The 8726-nt window shown below is 55.7% G+C and overlaps 2 protein-coding genes across 2 annotated transcripts; one reads left to right on the top strand and one right to left on the bottom strand.

Annotated features, from left to right (window-relative positions):
- Positions 1 to 219: 219 nt before the first annotated feature.
- Positions 220 to 1986, bottom strand: EMWEY_00014230 (50S ribosomal protein L3, putative; the record flags this gene model as incomplete). The annotated part of the gene is made up of 5 exons (XM_013479352.1): positions 220 to 547; positions 959 to 1238; positions 1484 to 1622; positions 1776 to 1850; positions 1972 to 1986. The coding sequence occupies 5 exons, from the start codon at positions 1984 to 1986 to the stop codon at positions 220 to 222; spliced, it is 837 nt and encodes a 278-aa protein (XP_013334806.1).
- A 1211-nt stretch (positions 1987 to 3197) lies between these two features.
- EMWEY_00014220 (histone acetyltransferase GCN5, putative) lies at positions 3198 to 7073 on the top strand (the record flags this gene model as incomplete). The annotated part of the gene is made up of 7 exons (XM_013479351.1): positions 3198 to 3922; positions 4262 to 4508; positions 4977 to 5261; positions 5542 to 5671; positions 5810 to 6051; positions 6177 to 6446; positions 6885 to 7073. The coding sequence occupies 7 exons, from the start codon at positions 3198 to 3200 to the stop codon at positions 7071 to 7073; spliced, it is 2088 nt and encodes a 695-aa protein (XP_013334805.1).
- Between the last annotated feature and the right edge of the window lie 1653 nt (positions 7074 to 8726).

Here is an 8726-nt window from a genome sequence, read left to right as displayed (position 1 = left end):
AGGTTCAAGCAGAGCCAAACAAGATCTGCTAGCAGATGCGGCAGCTGCTGCATCTGTCAACCGCACAGCTAGTGGTATGGGCTGACGCTGGAGCTGGACCTTCCGTGGTATGAGTTGGACGCCTGGGACGCTGTGCCGTTGCTACTGTTGGCGCTGGTGTTGTTGATGCCTTCCTCCCTCGTATGTGCTTGAAGGAAGTGCCCTAATGGTGTTTGCGGCCTAGCCTGTTGGCTTCCCCTTCTTCTGTTCTATGAACTCATCTGCCGCAGCTTTAGTCAGGCGCTGGCGCAGGTCGCGCTGCTGCTCTCTGGCCCTGTCCCACTGGACCCTTAGGATCGTTTTTCCGGAATGCCCGGGCACGGAACCCCTTACTAGGAGCGCGTTTGTCTTGAGATTGAGACCCAGGAGCAGCAAGTCTCGGACAGTGCTGCTCTGTTTTGGATCTCTCCCAGCCATCCGCGTGCCTGGAAGAACCCGCCCGGGATCCGTTCCCGCCCCCACAGATCCCGGCCCCCGGTGGTGCTTCGAGCCGTGCGTCGCGGGACCCCTGCACGAAGAGTGCCACACACTGAACTGGGCAGGAATATACGCATGCGCAGCTGGACGACGCTGCTACGGGGTTCCCTCGTGCTGCTGCAGCCGCTGCCTGGCGTGGATCGCTGGAGGCAACTGCAGCCGTAATGCGCGACGAGGGGATTGCACCACGCGAGCCCACGGGAGGAGACCGCCAAATTCTAGGTAGACAGTGAAGGAGAAACAGCGAGGAGCAGCAATCCCTTAGGCGCCCGCCTGTCTGTTCCGCGGACACCCTTCTCACGAGCAACAGCTCACTGGAATATCAGCGCATAACTCACTGGCTCCCACCTACTCTGGATACATACATATATACAAATATACAAATATACGTATTTTGTCTTGTATACCAGACTGCCACCTCTGCAGCTTGTATTCTGCTTACCCCTTAAAGCCGTGACGTTGCATGACGCCCTCAAATCCTTTCTTCTTCGGGCGTCCCTTGACGGTCACGCGGGCAGCCCCCACCAGGGCAGAGGCGTCCAGAATCTGTCCCAAAACATAGTCTGCTGCCGGTTGTACGTACACCGCAGCAAATGTGCTGCTGCCAACACTACCGGTGCTGCGCCCCCCCGCCGTGCTCGTCCCTACCCCACTGCTCCCCACACGCTGCAGCACCCCCAGCACCGACCGCCGCAGAAAACGGTGGTTGTGCAGCGGGTCTTCTGAGCAGCAACACATTCAGATCAGCAACAGCACTGGAACACGCCCACTGGAATGAAAACATGAACCTCACAGGCTACCCAGATGCCCCGCCTACACATGCACTCCCGTTACTGCCACAAGGAACAGCTGCAGCATCCAGCCTCTGCTCGCTGCACCACATGCAACAGCATGCATCCAAGGGCAACCGGCGGGTCCTGGAAAGGCCCCAAGCCCTATGTCCTAAAGCGCCTGCTGCGACTCTCACCAAATGCCACGAGGGCTTTTCCGTACTCCAGGAACTGCACGATGGTGGCAGGTAGTACCTGAAGCAGTGTGGCGGGTACTGTACTGCCGTCCGAGGCAAAGACGGACGTCATGGCCACCTTCTGGGCAAGCACCTCTATCTGTACGTACACCCCAACAACTCGCTTGCTCATACTGGCATTCATTTGCGAGCCTGCTTGCGGGGCTGTACCCAATACCCAAACTAAGGGCACTTAACGACCACAGAAATATCAGCAGCACGTAGCACCACAAGCAGCAGCGCGTAAATGCACCTTGGGTTTCAGGTCCGGCCACGACGGCGCCTCCACGTCTGGGCGAGGTTCCTCCGGGTCCCGCACATTCAGAAACTGCAGAAGCAGGCCAACATTCGGAAGCCCCTTGCATCAAACATAGCTAGCTACCTAGATGAAGAGCTAGCTGGATAGTCAGCTAGCGGCGACATGGGTGTGGCTGAGCACCTGCACTTACCTTCCGGACCCACATCCTGGTCCCTCCTGAACGACGGCAACGGCTGCTGCCTGCGCAGATGCTGCTGCTGCAGGCATCAGTATACGAGGAGAGACTCTGGTGTTGATGCGCTGTGTTATCCCACCTTGCTTCAGCATGGTAACACCTGTTGCCACTGCAGCTGCTTACTGAAGTTAGGGGACTCAGAGGCCGCAGTATGAACGCAGGTGTAGCAGACCCCCATCTCCTCTTTGCCCAGTTGGAGTCAGTTGCCAGCGCTAAAAGGCTGCACTTTGGCAGTGTTTCCGGTAGGAGGAGCGGCAGCAGCAGAAGCAGCAGGACCTGCAGAAGGAACTGGCGCTGCTTATTGTAGCTGTACGGGACGAGCTGCATAGCGGCGGCACGCAGGCTTCATGGCGCCTGCTTGGCCATCTTCCCATCGCTGCTGCCTATCCCGCTGCCGCCGCTTGGACTGGTGCAGCAGTAGATAATGCTGCTCATACGACGACTGGGCCAGCCGGTGCACCGCTCCAGTCTAGAGTTATCTGCTGTTGCTGCACCTTGTGCAGATGCTGAAAGAGATACAGAAGCGGCAGCAGGTGTTTCTGTTTCTGGAGGGACAACTGGGGACAACTGGGGCTAGAGTTGTCGAAAGCCGATCTTATGGGGGGGTAGGTTTCTAGCATAGGATCGTCGGGTCCATGCTGCTGTACTGTCTTCCTCTCTTTTGCTGGCCTAAAGTCCCTAAAATCCATTCGCGTTAGCTCGTCTAAGCTAAAATTCCTATCACTTTTGTTGGTTCGGTGCAAGTGTAGTGGCTGCTGCTCGTGGCTTACCCTCCTGCGGGCCCCAGGGGAGCCCCAAGCCGCTGCTCACTGCATGCGGAGAGGAGCAGTGCTCTCATTAGAATTGTTCTCGACGAAATCAGTAGCAATAGTAGAGGGGATTTAGTCGATATGGCTGCCTTTTTGTTGCTGCTGGCGACCGCTGCTTCCCGCTGCTGCTGCTGCTGCTGCTCTGACGGGCTCGCCTGTGTTTGCTGAAGACCGTCTGGCGCGATCAGCAGGAGCGCGGGAAAGAGTAGCAGCGGCAGCAGCAGCGGCTGCTGCCGCCGCTGCTGCTACTGGAAAGAGGAGGGCGTTACGGTAAGCAACAACACGTCCGCGGGCGAGCGCGGTGCCGCTGTCCTCTGCTGCAGCGGACACCGGTATACATCCCCTCCCGACGTCTGCAGCAGCAGCAGAAGCATGGTGGGCCCAACAGCGGCGGGCACCCCCCGGGGGCCTGGAGCGTCGAGTGCCTCTTCTGGAGCAACAGGACCTGCACCATGCGCGGTTGATGCCGGTGTAACTAGCAGCAGCAACTCCCGGAACAGCAGCAACAGTTGCAACGGACTTGCTTCATTTAAATCTGTTCTTCCTCTAGAAGCTTCTATTTCGGACATAGTGCATCGAATCACGCAGGAAGTGCTCCAGCCTATCCTTGTCCCTTCGCAGCAGCCCTCCCCCCCTTCTCCTTTCACGTTCACGCATCTGGACCAGCTGCAGCAGATGCTCCAGCAGCGGTGTTCGAGCAGCAGCAGCAGCAGCACGGGCACTCCGGGTCGTCGAGCGGCAGGCGGTGTTGCGGCAGCAACAGCTGCTTGCCGCGGCAGCGGCACTGCAGCAGCAGCAGGAGGGTCAACAGCAGGGGGCTCCGTACCAGGAGGAGGAACACCATTGGGCTCTCGGTCGGAGTTAGGCGGAGCTGTTGAGAACTTATCGTTCCCTTCTGCGCAGCCTCCAAGGTGTATAGACAGCCGTTCTCTTCTGGCGCTTGTGCCGCATGATGGGCGGCTGCTGGGCCAGGAGGCCTTAGCAGGGTTGGCTATGGCGGTTGCTGCTGCTCTCAACACGGTGCAGCTAATGACGCCTGAAGAGCGGCTTAAGTGTCGTCTTCTGCCTCCAGACCGTTGTTACGAGACGAACTACAGGTGGGTGGCTCCAGGGCCACCGGCAATGGGACATGCATGCACGCCTGGGAAATTCAGGGTTCCTGGTGCCGACATCTCCATCCTGCCGCTGCAGCTGCTTGTTATAGCTGTGTACTGGGTGGAAAGAGAGGGTTCTATGTTCTTTTGGCTCGTGCGTGCGGCTACTTGCGTAAGAAGGGGTGCAAGCTTCGCGGACACTCCTGCAGCAGCTTGCATGCACGTCTGGTGCAGGTGGAGCGTTTGTGGGAACTCTTTTGTACGCGTGCACCAACAGCGTTGCTGTTGCATGCGTGTGCGCATGCATGCAGTAACGGCTTGCTGCGTGTGTTTTGCATGCAGGGAATGGCGAGACTTTCTGCTGCGGAAACAGCCGACGGGGGCATCTCTGAGTTGTGTGTTCGGCAGAGGGATGCTGCGCTCCTTGCTACTGTGTTGCTGCTCTTCTCTGCTGCGGGATATCATGGGGGGCCCTCTTGGTTTCTGCTGCGCTGCTGTATTCCACCGCTTGTGCGACGAGGCCAGCCTCAGCCTGCCTGCGCGGCAGGCGGCACTGCAGTCTCTGACGACTCAAGACCCCAGGCTGGAGGTACGGGGTCTTTCTGAGACCTTCAACTATGGTTGCTGTTGCTTCTGCTGCGGCGTGTGTTCTTTCGGGTCCCGTCTGTTGTTGCTGCTGGCAATGCTGTTGTCTTGCTTTTTTTTGGTGTTCTCGCGCCTCTAGCGGTGTGCCTGTATGGTGCAAGTTTGATATTACTAGCGGCTGCTAGACCTGCGCGGGGGAAGCCGTCAATGGGGCTCGGGACCCCTTGACTGCAGCAAGGTGCAGCAAAGCAGCCGCTGCAGCACCAGCAGCACAACCGTTAAGGCGCGACTCAGCTGATGGGCAGTGGCACCTTTGGCGGTTTACGGTTCAGCGTTCAAGGTTGAGGGTTGGCCTTCGACAGGCACAAACGGTGGAAGACGTTTCAATTGGGCTTTTGCATGATCTTTTTCTGGGTGTTTCTGCTGCAAGCGCAGTTGAGTGTGTGGAGCTTGGTGGTTGCGTTTGCTGCAGTCGCTTCTAGTGTCGGAGTCAGGATTGGGTTTCTTGAGCCGGGACTTCGGCTCTGCGAGGGAGGAGCAATCGGGGCTGATTTCTTTTGCATGCCTGACCAACGACCGGCAACCGCTGCACTCCATGGCGTTAGTGGCAGCTAAGAACATTTTCTCCCGCCAGCTCCCGAAGATGCCTCGTGAATACATTGTCCGCCTCGTCTTTGACCGCAATCACTACACCTTTTGCCTCATCAAGCAGCAGCAAATAATCGGAGGCTGCTGCTTCCGACCCTACTTCAAACAGGCACGCGTGCTTCACACGCCCTAATAGCTCAGGTGTACAGACATATGATGATGGATAAGTTATGCTTTTTTACCACAACTCCGTAAATTAGGTGTACATGCAGGCATACAGACAGACACAAGCGGCTGGTGGGGTGGTGAATATACACGCATGTCTGGGGTAGATATGCACCTAAAGTTATAATGTACTTGATTGGCAGGGCGCGACATATCAGCTGCACGAGTGGCTTTGGGGCCCTGCGTTACATGCGTGCATTTTCCTGTGTATGCACTGCGTGCAGAAATTCGCGGAAGTCGCATTTTTAGCGGTGACCTCAGCCGAGCAAGTGAAGGGGTACGGCACGCGCCTCATGAATCACCTTAAAGAGCACGTAAAGAAGAGTGGGATCGAGTACTTCCTGACCTATGCCGGTAGGCCGCTAAACACTAAAACCTAAACAACGAGGAGATGTTTACGGTAGAAGCAGCAGACAGATTTTTTGAGGCTGGTGGCTTTTTTGCGCCTTTCACATGTGCGTCTGTGGTTGCGTGTGTGTCTTGGGTATTTAGACAACTTCGCTGTTGGTTATTTCCGCAAGCAGGGGTTTACTCAGAAGATATCGATGCCGAAGGAGCGGTGGTTCGGGTTTATTAAGGACTACGAGGGGGGTACGCTTATGGAATGCCGGATATCCCCGAAGGTCGACTACTTGCGCTTATTTGCAATCCTTAATGACCAACAGGAGGCGGTGCAGCGAGCAATATTGAGGCTGAAGCCCCCGCGGGTGTTCCCTGGTCTTACATGCTGGCAGGTGAGTGTTGGTGAGACCACCCTAATGAGGTGCAGCTTAGATCTTGAGGAATGTGTGAAGTGTTGTGTTGTGTAGCGTGGTGGGGGCAGCAGGAGGTGTTGGGTGCCGGATTGTTTCTTATGCAGGAAGACCCAACGCGCGTGCTGCATCCGTCCGAAGTACCTGGAGTGCTGGAGTACGGGTGGACTCCCCAGGCGACTGCAGATGCGGCAGGAGAAGGTGCAGCAGCTACGCGACCGCTGCACGAGCAGATCGTGCAGGTCCTCGATGTCTTGGCCTGCCACCACAGCGCCTGGCCATTCCAGAGACCAGTATCAACAGATGAGGCCCCTGACTACTACGAAATCATCGCCCAACCTACAGATATCTCTACCATGAAGAAAAAGGCCAAAAAGGTACAACTGATGCATATCTTTGAAACACACACGCACACACACATACATACATACACACACGGGTATCTTCCTCTGAAGCATGCAGACACAATAAGCTTGAAAAGCATATGCGTATACACGCGTAATATACACATTCATTGCTAACACATATGCCTTTGAGCCGCAACAGTTGTACTCGCTTTGCGTTGTGTTTCCCTGTAAAGAGGATTAAGAGCTAGGCCCCGTGCAGCAGGAGCAGCTGGTGCTGTTGCTGCTGCTGCTGGAGCAGCAGCAGGCTTTTCCGTTGGGGTTTCTGGCGCTGCCGGGCCAAGGTGTATTGTGCCCCACTTGGGACTAAATGGGGAAGGCTTTACCTTGTTAGCTGCCGCAGATTATGTACTGTGCCAGGGGAGGTTAGAAGTTTGTTGTGATGCTCCATCTGCTGCTGCTGCTGTGCAGAAGCAGTTCCCAAACAAGGCGGCGTTTCTGTCGGAGTTGAGTCGAATGTTCGCCAACTGTCGGCGATACAACGCGCCCTCAACGATTTACTACAAATATGCAAATGAACTTGAAAAATTCATCTGGCCTAAAGCCCTCCAAATTCAAGACACCCAAGAACCCGCTTCAGCAACCGACGCCTCTCGGTGATCCGCTGTGGTAACGGAGCTGCAGCTACTGGTGTGCAGCCTGGTGGAGGGAGCGCGGGCAAGGGGCCCCTGGGCCTCAGGAAGGAAGAGTCTGGATGTGCTGAGAGACTCACAATTTGATTTACACCACCGAATCAACGCGCGCAAGAAGCTCATTGCTCTCTTCGTTGTAAAAACCCCGCCAACTCTTCGGGGAACTCAGGCGTTCCTCAAGTTGAGGCGGCTGGGCAGTTGGCATCGCGCCTCCAAACGCCAAAACGCAATTTATTTTACCACGATTTTAGTTTGTTTCATCCGCATGCAAATGGATGCTCCCCTCTCCATCTCATCACTCCTGAGCAGTAGCAGCTGGGGGGCTCAAGACAACAACACACGGATAGACAGGCTAGCTAGCTAGCTAGCCTGTTAGCTAGCTAGCTGGCTAGCGGGTTTGCTAGCTAGCTAGTCAGGCTGCGGTAGCACTTCCTCAGACCATCATTCCTTGGGCAGTTCGACACTGCAGCGCCGGAGCCGAGCCGTTCACTTTGGTTGGTCTACATGCTGTCGTCACAGTGTAGTACTTGCATGCATTTACCTATTCTACATGTGTGTGTACTCCGCAGTCTTACTTGCGCATACAGCATGCAGTGAAGAGCCTCGCCTATCGTGAGGCCCATTTATACACCAAACAAGGAGCAGCAGGGCTCTCCCTGTATTTGCCTGCGAGCAGGAGACATACACTTATCTCCTCACGTATGCAGGCTGGACAATCTCAGGGCCAGAGGAATGTTCAATGCATCTTTACGATGCTAGTCAATTCATCAAGCAGATTCTCGGGGTGGTAGCTGCTCGTTGAGGTCTGCCCTCCTACGGTACGGGATGCTCTAGAGAGCGGTAGAATCGGCCGCTCGCCCATCGCCCCATGCAATAGAGCGGCGGAACTCAGGACACCTGGGAACTGAAGTGAGGTAGCAAACTGCTTCTAGCGGTTAGTATCTAAAGAATTACGGTCTTCCAGAGCCAATAGTGTTCTACGCTAAGGTGGGGACGTCATGTTACCCACCTTCTCGGGCACTTGACCCAAAATGGACACACCTCAACTGCTGTGCTCAAGCGAAGGCCAACCAGGAAACAAAAACCAGATAACACTCTTAAATACAGGCCAGTCACCCACCGGTGGCGTAGCGACACCTTAAGACGCACCGCTCCCTGGCGTGTGAGAAGGCACAGCCGTTGGAAACTCAGCGAAACCCCCACAAAACGTAATTACATTATAATTTAAAGAAGGAAAACAAAACGCCTTTTCGACTCGATACACCCCAAAGGTGTGCCGCTAACACGAACAACCCGGTGCACGCCGGCACACTTCTCCACTCTTAGCTTCCTTCTTCCCTTCAGACGGGGATATCTACGGAATACAGTAACAAAACCAACCACTTCTTTCAACTGGTTGGAGCACCGGTGCAGACGAACAACACAGCAACAGCGCAGCGCATGCGACTACGCCCGCTGCCAGCAGCAGCAGCAGCAGCACCACCGGCAGCAGCGGGAAGCTATGTTGGCCATAGATGATGTTTGGTGGTATTTGCCGTCGCATGTCACCTTATAGCTGCAAAGAGAAGAGGACGAGTGGCAAGTTACAGCAGCATCAACACCACCACCAGCTGATCTCGTG

Source organism: Eimeria maxima, genomic scaffold, assembly GCF_000499605.1.
Source record: "Eimeria maxima Weybridge genomic scaffold, Emw_scaff108, whole genome shotgun sequence".
Lineage (NCBI taxonomy): Eukaryota > Apicomplexa > Conoidasida > Eucoccidiorida > Eimeriidae > Eimeria > Eimeria maxima.
Note: the sequence above shows the minus strand (reverse complement) of the source record. Positions and strands in the feature narration are given on the sequence as shown.